This window comes from Adelges cooleyi, unplaced genomic scaffold, assembly GCF_023614345.1.
Source record: "Adelges cooleyi isolate 19-005CV unplaced genomic scaffold, UGA_ACOO_1.1 ACOO_flye_CR_arks_rails_tigmint_CR_PRNA_21, whole genome shotgun sequence".
Classification (NCBI taxonomy): domain Eukaryota; kingdom Metazoa; phylum Arthropoda; class Insecta; order Hemiptera; family Adelgidae; genus Adelges; species Adelges cooleyi.
In genome coordinates this window covers 12,644,541-12,663,641 of record NW_026095871.1, presented here as the reverse complement: position 1 = coordinate 12,663,641, position 19,101 = coordinate 12,644,541, and the positions used below count along the sequence as shown (strand labels likewise).

At 31.1% G+C, this 19,101-nt stretch overlaps 3 protein-coding genes across 3 annotated transcripts; 2 read left to right on the top strand and 1 right to left on the bottom strand.

Moving 5' to 3' along the window:
• Nucleotides 1-10,894: 10,894 nt before the first annotated feature.
• On the top strand, nt 10,895-13,843 carry LOC126834343 (uncharacterized). The gene is made up of 2 exons (XM_050566196.1): nt 10,895-11,024; nt 13,101-13,843. Exons 1-2 carry the CDS (start codon nt 11,013-11,015, stop codon nt 13,605-13,607), a joined length of 519 nt encoding a protein of 172 aa, XP_050422153.1. The 5' UTR covers nt 10,895-11,012; the 3' UTR covers nt 13,608-13,843.
• On the bottom strand, nt 13,749-14,880 carry LOC126834344 (nematocyst expressed protein 3-like). The gene is made up of 2 exons (XM_050566198.1): nt 14,738-14,880; nt 13,749-14,232 (listed from the first exon to the last, which is right to left on the bottom strand). Exons 1-2 carry the CDS (start codon nt 14,756-14,758, stop codon nt 13,888-13,890), a joined length of 366 nt encoding a protein of 121 aa, XP_050422155.1. The 5' UTR covers nt 14,759-14,880; the 3' UTR covers nt 13,749-13,887.
• A 2,920-nt stretch (nt 14,881-17,800) lies between these two features.
• On the top strand, nt 17,801-19,101 carry LOC126834553 (uncharacterized). Its single transcript, XM_050566560.1, has 2 exons — nt 17,801-17,941; nt 18,690-19,101. Exons 1-2 carry the CDS (start codon nt 17,927-17,929, stop codon nt 18,960-18,962), a joined length of 288 nt encoding a protein of 95 aa, XP_050422517.1. The 5' UTR covers nt 17,801-17,926; the 3' UTR covers nt 18,963-19,101.

The following is a 19,101-nucleotide window of genomic DNA, read 5'->3' as shown; positions in this document are numbered from 1 at the left end:
TTACAGTAATGGTCCGATTTATTATGTATTTTTTCGTCCCTACTATTTTCGTTTTCAAGATGCATTTGTCCGCCTTCTTACTCCCTCCTGCGCCTTTTCGCTAAAAAAAAAAAAAAACCCAACAACAACAAACCTAAGGCCGTTCACTCTCGACGAAAAAACCAATTCTTAGCAATCAATGCCATTCTTCTTTGGACAAACCGTTGGCCATGTTCCCGGAAACCGTCAAGGCTCTTCGAATGGAGTAGCTACGGTTATTTCTGAAACAGACCGGTAAACCGGATCTATGTTCTGTGATGCAAATCTATTGTTTTCTCCGGATCTTAACAGTCATCGAGTGCCCTATGACGTACAATCTTGCACGCGTCGTTTATTTAATTTTTAAATTATCCAATATTACTTAACGGCAATATTACCGTCATTGTCGTTATAGATTTTTTTTTTTTTTTAATGGAAATATTATTATTATTATGTTTTGACCACAAACACTATAGAAAGCAACGGCTGAGCTCTAGTGATCGACTTATGCCGTCCGTTGACGCAACAACGCAATAATAAATTTGTAAAAATTGTATAACGGTGGTTGTTATTATAATTTCGTAAGGTGTCTATTATTCATGAAAAATCTGTAACAGAATTTGCGTGGGTATAACCTTTGTCAAGTCTCATAACAAATGATTATAGGGATGAAAAATCATTTTTGGCGAGACAACAAAATTGTCACTATATTGTGCTGGGTACGAAAAAAAATTTGGTTAATTGACAAATCATACGTTATAAGATCTATGTATAAATGATTACTAAACGTGGATTTTGTTTACTCAATTTTTTCTCCAAGAACTACAAACCAATCTAAAATTTGATTTTTGAATCGTTCAACAAAAATGTACCAAATTATGTTGTACTTGTATTATCACAGAATCTTTTAAATTGATTTTTATGGTGAGCAAGCCGTCATTATAGTGATTTAATCAATTGAAAAACTCAATCAAACGCATTTAAAGCCATGCCTATTGTTCACGAAAAATAATTCATATAAAAAATATGAATGCATTAATTTAAAGTTACTTTTTGATAAAATTATAAGAATATGTATTGGTATGGATAAAACTGAAAGTAGCTTTGTGAACACAATTAACAGCACCTACACTGTACACAAAAGTGAAATGAGAAATTGTTTACCTGTGTGGATGATGATACACAAATACAATGAAGTGTAAAAAACGTTGTTACCTACACATCGTTGGTAATTTATAATAATATATATATATTTTTATATTTTTGTTATCGTTTGAACAAGTCAAAATGTCTGACTTAAACTTATTAATGGATGTATAAATTTATAAGAAAAACCCATTAACTTTTTACTCTATTAATTAGTTGAAACGGTATTTTTTAGACCGGTATGTTTTTTTTAAACCACAATCAATTTGTCTGAAACTTTCCCCATATTCAAGTTATATTCTCTTGAATAATTCAATAAATTATAAATTTAAATTTGTAAATATAAACTTGAATTTAATGTCATTAAAAGCGCTAATTACTTTTTTTAATTTTTATAGATGAAGGTATAAAACATTTTTTTTAAATTTAATATTAACTAGTCGTAAAACTTAAATAAGGAAGTGCAAAGTGTAATGTAATAGTAGTATGTGTAAACCGTTTAGCGGTTTATGACACATAGGATCTCGGTCGTGGACGGATAATGAATGCTAATAACTATTAACCGGATACGACGATGATATAATACAAAACAAATTATTCAATCGACATGGTTAATATGTTTATTAAAACTTATACTTGATTATATGTTTTATCCTACATTTTTCTTAGATATGTGTAACAATGGAAGTATTAAATTACTCCATTGTTCGGATCATCTATATACTGATAGATATTTATTTTTATGGAAATTTAGATTCTAAATAGGTATAAGTGACTTTTGTAAAATTAAAAAAAACGAGAAAAATTTAAATTATTTTTTCCTATGTGTTCTTATGGGCGATGTTCATTAGTTTTCTTCGATATGTCTTCCGTAAATTTAAAAACTACCCGGATAGAAATAGGATTCAGTGATAAATAAAGTGTAAGATAAGAAACTTGTTTATGAAAATAATGCACTTGGGTTTTGATTAATAAAAATGTATAGTTTAAGCCTCAATTTGCAAGTGGTTTTAGACTCGATTATATATGCACACGATTAAAAATGTTTCACCTACTTCAGTAGTGGACATTTTTTTTGTTTTTTTTTTTTTGGAAAACTCGATTCGTGCGTTATTTATTTTAACAAACGATAGTAGGTAACGATGGTTTGCATAATTTTCAGAAATAAAGTGATACGCTAAATGTCTGGTAAAACGTGCCGGTTGCATAATCGAATTTGGGATTCGAATTGTCTTGCCAGAAGTATTTCCAAACCATCAGTTTCGGACCAATAGGCATTTGGCGAGTTTAATCAACGAGCTGGCAAAACGGCGTATGCCTAATCGGATTTTCTGATTGCATCCTAACCGTGGCCGAAGAATTTTACAATGGGGAAAACCCCATGGGTGTCTTGGTGCAAACACACTGTTCGGTACGCAGCCCGCCGCGGCGAGTAGGTCATCGACTCAATGCCACATATCAGGTATGATGTAACACGACGGGCCGTGTAGTGCACATACGGTATACCTATAGTGTGTGTAATTTTACATTGGGGAATATCCGCGCTTGTTTTCGGCCTAGATAAATAAAGTAATTGTGTACGAACCGCTCGATTATTTCAATGCATCGCTCGCTTGCATAGGTTAATGTGCAAAAATCTCATATTGAGATTTAACTTGTCGAGGGGCAAGAAATGTTACCGATAAAACTATAAAAGACCCTTAAAATGATTTTTATTTTTATTTTCAATTGCTTTTGTAATAACCTAAAAATGATAAATCAACAAAATTATTGGATAAACATATATAAGATACAACTCTACAAATCGAAATAATAAGTGACCGCATTACTCTAAAGGTGTGTTTAGTTGACTATTTTACGTGATCATCACTTCTAACCAACGCTAAAATATATATATATATATAACTACCACTCCTAAATGGCTTTAATAAAAGTGGCCAATATACTACACACCGCCTCTCAAAGAGTTAATAAAAACGGGGTTTTCATTGGCAGGGAGTTTCTTATTATTTTGCACTTCGTTAATATTAGTGGTAACCTTAACTCACATGGTTGACTTCTAATAATTTTCTTTACATTTCAACAGAGCTCAAAAAATCTTAGTTAAAAGAATGTATAGTCATGTTTTTTTAGGATTAACATATATAACACGTATTATGAATATAAATAATACAAAATTGTTTAAACAAAATTATGAATGTAAAATTGCGTGTTGGTGATTCATCGAATAGTTGTCATTTTACGTGCATTGCGCAAAGTATTTTTCTTGTCTGACAAAAAAATGTTGTGTAACAAAACTTTTATTTCTTAACTTTGATTCTCTTCCTAGAAGATAATCGTACATAAACTTCTCATTGTTTGTAAATAAAATTTAATTTAATTTTTAATTAATTGTTTATTATTTTTAATTTTTGTTTTTACTTCAAATATGATAATACACACATGCATAATGCAATGTGTGCACATTGTGTATCAGTACATCATACCAGAACTGAACGTGAATTAATTTTGTTTAAAAAATAAATATAAGAATGTAATTCCTTTTTTAAACTGCTTAAAGTGCATTTGTCTAATCGAAATACAATTTTTATAAGAATGTTTGTTTTTTTATTTACAATTTTTGACAGTATTAAATAACAATAACTCGATAATAATGTGAAAAATAATAAATAATACGTACGTTTTTCTCACAAGAAATCCTGACCGAGTTACCTAATTTTGAAAGTTATTATTTCCGCTAACAATAGTAAGACAGTACAGTATATTGTATAATATAAAATATTAGTTACCTAGGTATATACTATGTATGTTTATTAACAGTTCAACCGCTTAATAATGATCAGTTTTTTTTTTGTAAACCACAATCAATTATTGTTATGTATTTTTTTTCGTCTGAGAATTACCGTTTTTTTATGACTCATAGCTATCTGTACATGTATATATTTTATGAAGAAACTGTCCTGTCCTCGTTAACGTGTTTAGCTTTGCGTAGAATTTACACAACTTTAATTCTTTTAGTTATGTTAAAAAATAATAAAATTAAATATGTTACAATTTGTCGGGTTGCAATATTAATTCAAATATTTTTTCTATTAGAAACATATTATTAAATTAAATTTTAAAATAAAGAATATGATGTACGTTGTCTTTTATGTAATCGATAAAGTTGACGAGGTTGACCACTTTTTCTGAAAAGTCATTTCAACTTTTAGCTTTTCTGCAAAGTAAAACATTAACACTTTTCGTGTTGTTAAATATTTAGTTTTTATCTCAGTGAAACCCATTTTCTTTAGATTTTATGATTTTATTTTTTGTGCCACTACTGTTATTCTGAACTATTATTTGTACCTATTCGTATTGTATGTTCAAATAAGATTTTAACAATTATTGTTTTTATTATATCGATATATCAATAAAATTTCTCCTTTCGGTTTGTAATGCATATCAAGATGTTATGTGAACGCGACACATTGCTTGTTGCTAAGCCCACTATTGCTTAAAATCGAATCTATATAAATGTTAATGAAGAAACACTTCATACTCGCTTTATCACTACGTTATAACAAAGCAGTATGTAACTTGCTAATAATTATACATAATATGTGTTATGTAATAAATGATGTGCATGATACGCTTGCAAGTTTGATGACACTCAATTTTACAACACACTGCGGTGACGCCTATAAGTTACAAATATTATATAAATTTAAAATCTAAATAATAAGCAGTCAGAGATTAAAACCGGCCTCCCGCCATACAACTAAACGCCAATAGAAAAATATAATTTCATTATTTATCGATAAAATATCATACTTTATGTAGTAGAATTACATGGAAAAGTAGGGTTTTAATTGTGTTTACCATAAATAAATAAAATTATTATGCTATAGATGATCAAATTATTAATTAAAATGTATACGAGATAGTCAGATAGATAGACATATGAGATGCTTATTATATCAAACATAATTCCTGTATTATATTTATGTATGGTTAGAAAAATTATAAAATTATAAATGTTCTAAACAGAATTTGGCAACGTTTTTAATTTTTGTTGACTTGTTATTACATGTTTTACGCCATAACAAATATATATTTTGCATTATTGTTATTATTAGTAAATAACAGTTAGAATTAAAATTATTAACATTTTATTAAAAAGAAAATCTCAAGAATTACTACATAGTCTATAGATGGTGATGTTACCTTTTTTAAACGATATAAATTTAAAATGTCAACCAATTTGATTACATTTTGTGTAGATTTTAAGAAAATGAGTTGTTACGGACTAAACATAAATGATTATGTAATATTACTATGTCCTAATAACGTATGTAGTACATAGGTTAGTAATTATAGATATTAACTTGCTAGGTGGGTTAGGAATTTTTTATATTGGTTTGTACAATATAAAACATTGGCCTCAGCTATCGAGCGGTGCGAAGATCACATAACTGTTCTGTATTTGTATTGCCAACCGCCTACGCCGTTGTTTTGGAAAAATTACCAACTCGGATAATATTATTTTCATTTTTTATTATGTGACTAACAAACTACTTCGGGTTAACAACTATACTAGAATTAAAAAAAAAACACAGAAACTTTTCCTTTATTATATAATGCAATAAAAAAACTTTGATCTCAAACATCCATTATAAAAATAAAAAATAATAATAATAAATATTACTTGTTTTACAAGAATTAAAAAGTTAAAACCAATTATCAAAACACACTGTTGTTTTCTTGATTTTGTTTTACATAAATGTTATCTAAACAATTAATATCTTAAAAATACAATTAAAATATTATTAACTTGTTTTCGATTGGATTTCAGCTTATCGCAAAATCACACGATTACTTTTTTACAGTTAAAATTAGTTACACGACCGGGTTTATTACAACGATTGATTAATTATTAAACACAAGAGTTTAATCAACGTTACAATTTACAAGCTAAATCAAAATAAATACCAATGAATATCTACTATTTTTAGTTTATATTATTGTTACACAATTGCGCATAATTTACATTAACCAAAACGATCAACACAGGTGTTGTCCACCATTTTTGCTTAAAATACAAAATTAATTAACGAGTCCCGCGAACCTTTACCGCATTATAATACTAACAGTCACGTTTTGCAAATATCAATTACCACACTATTGTTTCAGTTACATTTCATTATATAATAATAATATACATCACAACACCGTCATATACACCGGCCTAATACGAATATTTGTAGCCGTGTTTTTCGACAGGTTCGTAAGACTGAACGACATCGTAACCGGTGAGATACCGTCTTGTTGGTGGAATAATTATTTCTGCCGTGGGCGGCTTGTAGTACTGGTAACCATACGGAATGGGTTTGTAGGGCACATATGGGCTTATGTAGTGCACTTGACTGGAAACCGTCAATACAAACCACGACAACCAAACTAACAACTGTAACGAAACAAACAAAAAACATAATATTCTTAATAAATACAGAAAAATATAACGTTACAGTTTACAATTTACTATTTGGTAAATTATACATATACAACGACTGTAATGATGACACTGGCGTTATCTTGAGGTTTCCTACCCCAAAACCATCCTTGGCAATGATTGCAAAACTGCACCTAGTAATTACACTGAATATTAAAAATGCTATTGTTCGTTATTTGTACACTTGGAAAGCTTTCAAATTATTGTGGACCGCTTTGGTAGGTACCTAAATAAAAAATTAGAAATCAAAAGAACTTTATGAGCATAATTTTTTTTAAATAAAAACGTTTTGTCGTCTAGCCCGAAACTATTATATTTCTATTATAGAATATAATAGTATTAAGTTACAACAAAATATGTATTTTATAATTATCTTAAAAGTGTTGACTAACGAAGTAGAACTCACGCGTTAAGAACATATCATATTTTTGAGCCCCATAAAAATCTCTTTTATAAAAACATTTTTTTTTAATAATTCCGAACTTGAATCATTGAAAATGTTTGTTTTGCAATTTTATCAAATATTTTGATCCGCATTCAATTTCGCCGTCTTTAATTTTGTATACATCCGCTTCAAATCCCATGATGTTATATTATGTTTAATTTTATCTAGTGCCCCATCTCCATTTTTTTTTTATTGTCAAATTAGTTAAAATGAAATAATCCTAGTTTGACTGGGATATACTCAAATGAGTGCGGGTTATTTTTTTTTTATTGGCGCCAAAATATTAATTTAAAAAAATTACAATTAATTAATAAATAAGTTAGCGGCCCTAAAATCAACCGGCCTTCGGGATTTGCAACCGAACAAGGTAAGGCGGTCCTATTTTTAGTAATTATTTTGGTATACAATTTCTTTAAAATAATATTCAACCCGACTCGATAATACATTTTTGCATTACAATATTTGTTTATCATAAATATAATTAGATTAATATTTAAAGAAATAAAAAAATCATTTAGCGAAATAATCAATAACAATTAAACTAGGAGATTCGTGTCGTGATCAAGTTAAATTATGTACTCCGTTGTCGATTGAATCACGTGGTGCAGAAAGCTTACGTTTTACCTACCCTGACGGGCGATGACGGGGAAAATAAGTGGGGTAGAAACGTGACCGATAAACGTGGATAAAATAGTATAGACGTGTAGGTATTCCATAACAATCACATGTTTGAAAGCGTCATGAGATGTAGGGACTTAAGATTTGTTATTTTCTACGTCATCGGCGTCAAATTTTTTAACAAAAAATCTTCGTCAATTTTTCAATTTTTTTCTCGGGAATACAATTTTTTTTTACTCGTTGTAAAAACATAATTGATATTAATATATATATAATACATATAAATTAAAATTGGAACCTCCCTAAAAATCCTAATATATAACATGTGCTTGGGGTAGGTGAGTAATGTGAAAGACACTTCAGTTTAACAACCAGATTAAAAATTAATTAAGTAAAAAAAAAATGTCTTTAAAACAAGGTAAATAAAAACAAACAATTTTCTCTACAGTACTAAATGTATTGAACAAAAAAATGTTAAAAATATACAATTACCGTATTTTAAGATAAGTTTAAATTACAAGTTTTGATGAACATTTTAAAAGAATTTTGGATGTGTGAAATGTTTTGGAATTGTTGCATATTTATACTTTTTACAAATTAACGTGTAAATATTAATATTATTGAATTTGTCAAAATGCTAATTTTATTTAACAATTCATATTATTAAGGTTAGATCAAGTTTTCAATTTAATATTATATAATTGAAGCGGTTTGAAATATGTAAAATTAGCTTTGAACATATTAAGTAATATTATTTTTGTAATATAATGCTTTTCAGTTTAGGATATTAAATTTAGCATGATCAAAGCCAATTAGATGGTGTTAGGGCAGAACAAGAAAATATTTTCTTTTGGCTAATCGAGTTACCGTTTTAGCGTTTAAACTTTAATCTAACCTTTCATCAATTAAAAACAACTTTGTGCGTGTTGCCCAAACATAAATAATAGCTACCTTAAAAAATTGACAATAAAACCCAATTCTAAAATTGTAATTTAAACTTATCCCCTTCTGCCCAAACAGTATTCCAGTGTAATTTAAATTAATGTATATAATTGGATTGGTCTTACCGATCGAATAGAAACCATGTTCGATGATATTCGTCCTTCTACGACACCCCAACACGTTTTTATCGAGACTACTTGAGGAATATAATATGTAAAAAAAAAAGCAATAAGGCTTATATATAACCATCGAGCCTATTCCCCGCCCATCTCATGCGGTCTGCTCGTCATGTTGACGGTGCGATGATAGGTCCATCATTTTCGCATTACAATGCCGCCGTTATTATATTAATATATCCATCATGTACATATTATACTGTTTATTATCATCGTCATTATATTGTATACGCCATCTCCAACGCCGAAACATTAATTCCTTCGGGCTGATATTATAATAATAATATAATAATATATAATACATATAGAGGTACCCATAACTATGCAGCCAACGGCCAACGGATCATCAACCGACCGGTGGTTGTTATTATAATAGAGTAAACAAAGTGTACATTCGATTTAAGATAATAACAAAAATTAAATTGTCTGAAAACGCGGTTCTAATAACTATTTACGGCTTCCCACTAGCGTTCAATGGGATGACGGTCGCTTTGTATGGCCGATCCGGCTATAGCTGATACGCACGAATATCTAGTGAATATAATTAGTTTCGGAGCAGTTTTTATTTATTGCACAGGTCTGCCAGCAACAAAGAGCCGACCATCAACAATTTTATATTGCCCATATATAATGCCCTTGACTAAGGATAATGCACACACACACACATACACATATACACACACACACACATATATATATATATATATATATATATACATATTATACAAAAAAAGGATAACGTTTTTATGGTATATATATATATATATTATTAATAATGGCGTTTGAATTATTATTAAAGTTATAATATGTATATAAATACGTAATATACGAGGAGTTATTGAACCGAATCTCATAGATAAACCGCGTTATATCGCATAGAATACGTTTTCGGGTTATTTACCTTTAGTCCGATTCTCGTATCTCGTGTCTGCGGCCAAAAAGGAATATAATATAAATTATTATGGTCTGCGCTATTTTTAAGACCCTTTCAGGGATAATGCCGCTAGCCGCCCCATTATCTTTATTGAAAAATATCTTGGTTAGTCTTTAGAAAAAAATAAAAGAAACATCCCATCAAAGTCCTGTACTACTAGTGCGGTTACGTTGATATAATATACCTATACTGCAAAAACAATCGCCTGTGGTTGTTTATATGCTGTACTTAAGCGCCTGTGCTGGAGTACCAATTTGTCCCAGACAAAGGCACATCTCATTCACAGCTATGCCCACTGGTCCACAATAATATGTTGCCCCAGTTGAATTCATGTTCAATAACCACCGATTATCCCATTTGGGTGATCCTTTGCTTATGTCTTAAACCTTAGCATGAAAAAAATGTCTACATTTCTGTGGGTTAAAAACCGATAATTGTAAAATTGGATGTTTCTGGCTTCGATGAGAACCTTAAATGGCATTTGTTTGTAAGTTTTAAATATATGCAGTTGGTAAAAGTAGAAACAACAACATTTAATCATTATTAGTTATTCAAATAAATAATTTAAGTTTTATGCTGGAGCAGATACAAACTGACGACATTTTTAATATTAACTAGTATAAATTATATTATGATTTATGTAACAGTATACTGATAACAGGTTTCATACCTAAAAAGTAATGGGACGGGTCTTTAATTTTTAAATCCGTAATAAAACGAAATAGATAAAACACGTCGAATCTACTATTTAATACCCTTTGTAAAATGGCTCTTTCTTGTTTTAATATTAAAAAAGAAACAGTTTTAAGTAATAAAGTCACTGTTTTTAAATGTAAAAAAATAATTATATTTTCCATATTTACCCCACTATTGATTTGGAAAATTACAAGTTAAACCCTATCATAAATTTATAAGCAAAAGTAAACACTGTGCATTGTACAAATTTCTCAATAACACCTGGTAAACGTGGCGATTCAATTCTTTTGTTAATGGCGTTACACGTTAATTTATTTCTCTATGCTAACACAAAAACAAGATGGTTGAATAATAAATAGGTGTAAGATAAGATGTACATGATCCTGCAGTACGCTTTTCATCATCCCCACTTTGCCGTGCGCATATTTCATACTATAAGTATAAATTATGGTACAGAAAAATCAAACAAATCATTTGCCGAAAGAGTTGCTTGTCGATTAGTTTTACTGCCTATACAAAAAATAACATATCCCACACAAGTTCATCATGCATCCAACCGTAAGTAACACATACATTGAATTTAATTTAAATTTGTAACTAGTTTTATTTATATTTAGTTGTACTCATAACGATAATACTATATTATTAAGGCGCATTTAATTGCAACAGGAAAATTATAATAAATGTTCAAATTTTTAGTATAATTCTTTTGTACTCTAATAAATATAATTTGTTTATACTTTTGAATTGTTTGAATACAAAAATATTAACCGATTTTTTAATTCCAAATTTTGTGTTTATGACAGGCATTTTTATTTTATTGAAAATATATTGCCACACAATTATACAAATCCGAAAACCAATGCTAACGGTTAATTTTTATATTTTTATATAGTATCCCACCTTCGCAAAACAACACCCACGTCTAGAGAAATCTTTACATTTCACTCACGCGATAAAGCTGATAAATATTCCAATATTTTCATACTGCTTCTGATGTGTGTAAGTTGAAAACGACTTCGTAACAATGACCATAAAAAATAACAAGATTTCTTTTGAATTAGGAACAAAACGGTCAAATGAAATATAAGTTAACAACATAATATAACGATATTATCTTCTTGGCAATAGTCCCGAAGGCGTCGACATACGGTCAAATATTGTTATTTAATCTATTTCTCAACGAATCGAAACACACACACACACACAACAATTATCTGCACAAACGCCAAATAGTTTTTCATTATGTTCATTATGTAAAATGTTTACCATAATTTGTATAAAACCAAAACGAAAGTATATTTTGGTTAGTTACCACCGACAACTTGCCTCATTATTATAATTGAAATTAACTTATGGTTTTAATTAGTGGCAAAAAATGATTTAAATTTAAAATTATATTTTAAATATACTTTGCGAATAATTGTTTTTGTTTAAAAACCAATCAAACTATATTTTATTAATTAATGTAAATATATAAATTTGTACAGAAACGTTAATTTAGGAACTCTTAATTTATAAACAGCTTATTCAATTCACTTCCTGTATAGTTTCACTAAAAGCGTTTATCCAGTCGATACTATATTTTAAGGCTAACAAATATCAATGTACTAATAATGTAATCAGTTGTAAATAACTTTTATTAATTTATTATACTAACACGTCTGGTTATACTACTAGTAGTCATTACTATTTTGTATTGTTACTTTATTTTATTAACAAGGTATCTATCATTATAATGACTTAGAAGTTATATTATTGTAGAAACCGACTATTTCACATGTGATTTCCTATACTTATTACTATTTTCATTATTATTATAATATTTTTTGGTAATAGAATTCCGTGGCTGATTGGGAAGAAGAATTGTAGAAATTTAGTTTTTTTTTTAAATATTTTATATAACTATATATTAAAATTATTATTATTTATCATATAACAGTACTATTATACTATTATAGGGACCGGTCGATGCTCCGTTAATAAAAATAATGATTCAATATCATAATTATTTTTAATAAAGCAACGAAGGGTCTTACCTTTTCTAAGTCAGTTTATTAACTTATTAGTTATCAATGCATCCCAGTTGACAAAGTATATTTCAAAACATTTATTGTAAAACATACTTTGTAATACATTATTTTTATAGTGTTTTTTTTCGGTCAGAAATTTAATGCCTTACAAATTTTGATTGCAACGTGTTATTTAAATGAATTGAGTTTTTTAGTTTATTATAAAAAGAAGTCAATTGGTGTAATATTGATAAAACGAAAGCGCCGAAGTTAAAATTCAGAAAATTAGTTGGTCGGATATTTCTGTTCAATTACATTACCATAAAATATAAGATCAAAAACAAAACTATTTAGTAGTTTTTTTTTTAACTTTCGTGCGAAGCTGAGAATGTTTTAATAATTTGAACTGCTTTTCTTTGGTCAATATTAAGCAGATTAACATAAACAGAAGGCCAGAATTTTATGGTAGTCGACCAAGGTAGATATTGAGCTAATGTCGAATAACATATTTTTATTTCCAAAAATTCCTAAACGTTAATAATCTTCGATGATCCAAATTCTAGTTTCTACATACATTTAACTACACAATACCATAGCGATTTATCTGTTTTTGATATTACAGGTGTTGAAACTGACTTTGGCGTCGAGCGCGTTACTGGTGCTCGCCGCCGCAGCCCCGCAGACGGCCGAGTTGAAGCCGCTGGTGACGCAATTGAATCCTGAAGCCAGGGCGTATGCGGCCGCTTACCCTTATAGCGCGCCAGCGGCCGTGGCCGTGCCCGCCGTTCCAGCCGCCCAAGTCGGCACGGCCATCACCAAGACGGTCCACTACGCGGACACGCCGACTGTAGTGGGATATGCGCCCACCGTGTACAAACCGGACCTATCCGCGTTCGCCGCCGCCTCCTTTCCGCAAGTCGAGCAACTCCGCCGTTTCAATCCCGGCGTCCGTTCCGTGAACGCGGTCGTCCCGAAAGTGACCGCCGTCGAACCGTCGGTGATCGTCCAGAAAGTGCCGTACGAGGTGCCCTTGCCCGTGCCCGTCGAATACAGGCCGCCGTTCACCGTGGTCACCAACGACGTCGTCTCGTCGCCCTATTACTATTCATACATTCACGACCGCAAATAAGCTCTACGACGTGTGTCTCGACTCTGACTGTAACTAGACAATTATTTTGAAGAACGAGCGGAGACCTCAATGTTCGACTCGTGTATTTTTTATTTTCGTTTACATTATAAGTAGAATTAAAAAAAAAAAAACACTTTAACGTAGGTTGCACAATAATGTACTTGTATTTTACAAAAACACAAAATATTTATTTATTTTTATATTATGTACATTTAATATAAATTATATTGAATTTATATTACATCGTTTTCTTTTTCTTGTCAATTGTCGGTTGCCGATCTCAAAGGTAAGCGGGTAAGGCAGCGTACGGCGCAAAGTACGGGGACGGCGCGTAAGCTGCAGGTGCTGCGGCATAAGCTGCCGGGGCGTAAGCTGGCGCCGCTGCGTATGCCGCAGGAGCGTAAGCGGGTGCCGCTGCGTAAGCTGCCCTTGCGTAGTAAGGTGCAACGGCTGGTGCAACGGCCGGGACCAGAGGGGTGGCCACTGAGTGAGCAACGCTGTGTGAAGTGAACGAGCTAGCGTATGGAGCTACAGCCACTGGAGCGATGGCGGCGGGCAACACCGATGGGGCCGGTGCAGCAGATGTGTTCAGTACAGCGACTAACATAGTGGCAGTGGCCAATACCTGAAAGGAAATGATATGTTAAAAAATAATAAACATGTAAATTATTAGACCGGGTGATTAGTGTATTTTTCTAAAATTATTTTTAGGTTACACGAGGGTGTGTTTTTTTGGAAATTAATTTAAACTATATTGATTCATTGTCATACATAAGTTCCATTATAGAAAGAGGTCGTAAAATACAAAATTAAGTGACAATAAAAAAAAAAGTCACAATTAAACTCTATATATATTTATAGGTTATGTTTGAAAAACTTTTAAGCTATCTAACTTTACATGCTTAAGTAGTATAATACGAATTAATTAAGTACAATTATCATCGTGCAAAAAAACAAAATGCAATTAAAAAATTACATTTTAATAGTCAATTAACATAACTCTACATTGTATAAATATAATTTAAAAACCCTAAAACTTATTATTGCTTTTAAGTTTGCATTTTTATACATCTCAAGAGCTTCATAGCGCTTAATAATAAATATATCTCTGTTTCTAATGTTGTACTTACGATTTTAAGTGTAGCAATCATCTTGAATGTTTGGTTTGGTGTTTGGTGGTGAACTGAGAGTCGGTTTTAGATCACTGTAGTCGACGAATGTGACGAATGAACGAAATTGACAATATTTATACAGATCGAAATACAGGTAAAAATCCAATTGGCCACCCACTACAAAGTTGCCCTTTATTATTGTAGACCAGAGGGAGTAGGCAAGTTGGCAATGTTGCAATTCCAAACACAATGCAGTATTGTACAACTGACCAACTTGCCATCCTGAATATTAAACTGCAATTAGGTTATTAATAAAAATTCTGAATGCGACAACCGACATTGCGTTTGAGGTCTATTAGATATCACGTTAAGTAGCTGTACCATAGATTGTCAAACAGTTAAGCTGTTTAAAATACCGACCTTGGTCCTTGTCCGAGTAGCCTGCATACCAAATGAGTACAACAAAAATATATTGAAACATTGTCCTCAGCGTTAAATAATATAATTAAAAAATATAGTAAAATATTAATAATTTTTTTTAAGGAAATTATTAGTTTAACATAAAATAGTTTTGTACATATTGGATTGAATCGACGGCTGATTTTGTCAGATAGGGAAGTGAAGAGGATGCTGATATGGTGATTGACCTCATACAAGGTGATCCATATGATGTAAGACGTTAATTTTCTCAGAAAATATGAATATTTTGAAAATAGTGTTTTTCCTATACTTGTAAGTAAATATTTTACCATATTTTTCAATACGATAAACATTTTTACCTTCAACCCTTGTCCCTTGTACGTAAAACAAGTATAGCGCTCGTTTTTTTAAATGGGAACGTATGTTTTTAATTTCAATTATATGTAGACAAAAAATTAAAAAAAATTAATTTTTATCAATCTGTTTGTTTGCTATGACTTTACTAATATGTTACATTACCTCTTATAATTATCATATGTCTTCGGTTTCCCATGTTCCAGTAGCCCATACATTTCTCATTTATATCCGCATTGTCCGATTGGCGAGAACACCAATAACCAGACACAATGAAATGTTTTGAGATAATGATAGACAAGTGGACCTTATCTAACCTGTTCAAACACAGAAACGATGACAGTGTTATCGACGTGGTCAATATTGTTATTTAATGGAAAACTGTTGTAAAAAGTAAAAACCGAACGAATATTGATCTTAAGTTCAAATCTTTACAATACCATAACAAACAATGAGATTGATGAAAATTAAAAATTCAAACCCTAAAAATGTTTACCTATATATTTATTGAACTATTTATTAAACAAGTTAAAATATGTATGTTAAATATAAAATATATTAAAATATGTTAAACAAATATGTCAAATTATGTTTAAAAATATGTTAAAATATATTAAATATGTTCCCATTTGAAAAAACGAAGTTCATACTTCTTTTACGTACAAGCGATGAGGGTAAAAATGTTGTATTGAAAAATATAGTAAAACATTAAACATGTACCTAAAAGTATAGGGAAAAAATTATTTTCAAAATGTTAATATTTTCCGAGAAACTGAGTATGTAAATTGGTGTCTAAATCAAAAATCAAATTTTTTTAAAACTAGAATTTAGTATATCATAATAATAATAGTGTTGAAGATCCAGAATTCAGATTATTATAATATTATGCAGTGAAAATTAAAATGAACATATTATGTTTTGTATGCAAATTTATTTAGATGATATTATCAAGATTGAAATTATTATACCTAATCTAAATTGATAAAACGCACAAAATAAGTAAGTGGACAAATCCGTAGGCTTGAACTTGTGTCGAATCTCTTCTCTAGAGACCTAGTCTAAAACGATGAAAATGCTCTAGTATCGTAGAATGGTCTGATTTCGATTTTGTTTTTGTGTTGTTTGAAAGGGGGAGACTTTCTTCAGTGGGGGATTAGATTTTGATTTTCAAAAGTCAATTTCAGAATGCTATTGTAAGAGTTGTATAAGACCAACATTTTTACTTTTTTTACTACTATATTGTCAACGTATTTATCTTAAAGTAGTTTTTTACCATCAAAATGGCTATTATTTGGAGAAAAATCGTATTCATTAAAATAATATCCGCTGAAGCGCATACGAATTAACATGACTGTAAATATTGGTATAGCCAGAATCTATTAAACCGGGTTCTCTCAAGTATTGTTTATGATAAATAGTAATAATTTCGTTTTATTTCATTAAACATTTTAGAATGATATAATACTTAAAAACCAACTTAAACCTAAAGAAAATTTATCCACTAAATGGCAGGACTTCTTTTTTTTGGAATCAGCATATTTAAAAGTATAATGGGCTTCTTCTTGAAATAATGAATGAATTGTTAGGTTAAGTTTTTCCAATCCTATACGTCTCATACATAGTTAGTTCTCACTATAGTCACACTAACTCGCTACATGAAGTTATATTTTGCTCGCCAGAAACCTAAACCATGTAAGGTCCTCCATCGAGCTGAATTATGTTAGACCCAACTCAGTCGTTAGCAAAGCATATTATGTATTACAACACGTTATATTTATATTCTACTTGGCAACGTCAAATCTCATTATGCGTGCCCTATAAAAAAAATGTCGGTAGGTACCTCCAACATCGTTCGTACAAAAGTTGAATTGTTTATAGCATTCGTGCGATTATTATTTAGTATGAGATCCTTATCGATGGCCATATCGTTTCAATTATAATATGCGCAAGGTTAATTACTTACTATTGTTACACAAATGATGTTAATATCTAATATTGCAAGAGTATTGGTTTATAGACTGGACTCGTGCTAAATCGAATTGGCAACCGTCCGGTAACCCTTGTGTGTTTCGACACCAGAGAGAAATTATTGTACTTGGAAAATGATCGGCCAGAATGACACAACAGTCAGATGAGCACTCGCTGCACTCGAGTGGGCGTACCGCCAAAACAATTTGACACTGGGGGCAACGTGATTACCTTACAAATCACAGATACTTGTATGTGTAACACCGTGATTATGATATGATAATGTCATTTATGTGTTGAGTAACACCTACCGGGGCGAACAGAGTCGGACACGTCCAACAAATTTAGCCGAAGTTAGCCGTATTATAAAATGGCCAACTGCAATGTTGTTAGTGTCAGTCGTCGTTCAATCAGCAAATCAAATTCACCAAAAACCACTCGCCGAGCCACGCAAAATCACTCAAAATGAGCATCAAAATGGTAACATTTCATTATATAACATTATATAACTCTAACTACTATTGAATAGGGGCGGCTTTCGAAATCCGGGTTAATTAATATGCAAACAAATTGTAACTAAAATTAGTATTAACAATGGTTAGAATACCGTTTTTGAACACTACAGAACGCATTTAACTCAGGTTTTTTTTAATATTTAACTGCTATGCGTCGAAATAAGTGTTTTAATTTTCCATTTTCGTTTTGATTTTTTAACCTTTCATTTTTGTGATTATAAGATTTAAATAAAAAATCTAAGCACAATGCGTCCTGTAGCGACGACAAGTAGTTTCTCATTTGATTTTTATTCTCACTTAGCTTTAAGTCAAAATTACCCGTTAAATACTTATACGGTTAAATTCTATTATAGTCAATTCCTTCAGTTTGTTAACAAGTGGTTTTATACGTTCTGGTACGTCACTCATATGTTACAACATAAATCGTATCAATGTAATAGACCCACGGCCAGGTTACAATAAATTAACGATAATGATGAAATTTTCTTTGCTGTATTAATACATTATCCCTTATTTTACTTGTTGTTGACGCCACTCCCAAACTTCCTCATACAACGCATTTACCTACTTATTCCTTATTTTGTCTAGCCAAATGATAGTGCTAAAAAATTTAAACTGCATATACCGGCTATTGACCAGCCTATTTGCCGTTAATACATATCACGGCTTAATTATCATTTAAAAATGATTACAATACGTTATTACTGTTTCAGTGTTTGTTCGCTGTCGCCGTTTGCAGTTTGGCCGCCGTATCAATGAGCGCTCCTTCAGGCGTCGCTTTACCCCTTGCCGCTGCTCCCGTTGTTCCTGTAGCCGCTCCAGCCCCAGTGGTCACCGCTTACAGTTCCCAGTACGTGGCCAGGAACTACAACGGTGTCGTTGCCGCTCCGGCCGTCGTTCCTGCTGCGGCCTACGTGGGTTATCCGCCCGTGTACGCGCCCGCCGCGGCCTATCCCGGTCCGGTGGTCGAAGATTTCCTGTTCTAATGGCTCTTAACCACAACTTCCTCGTTTACATAATACATATTATACTATAACGCTATTACCGTTGTGTGCTTACACACAACAACTGCAATTGTCTGTACTTTCTCATTCGGAACTATTGTAAAATAATAAAAAAAACATT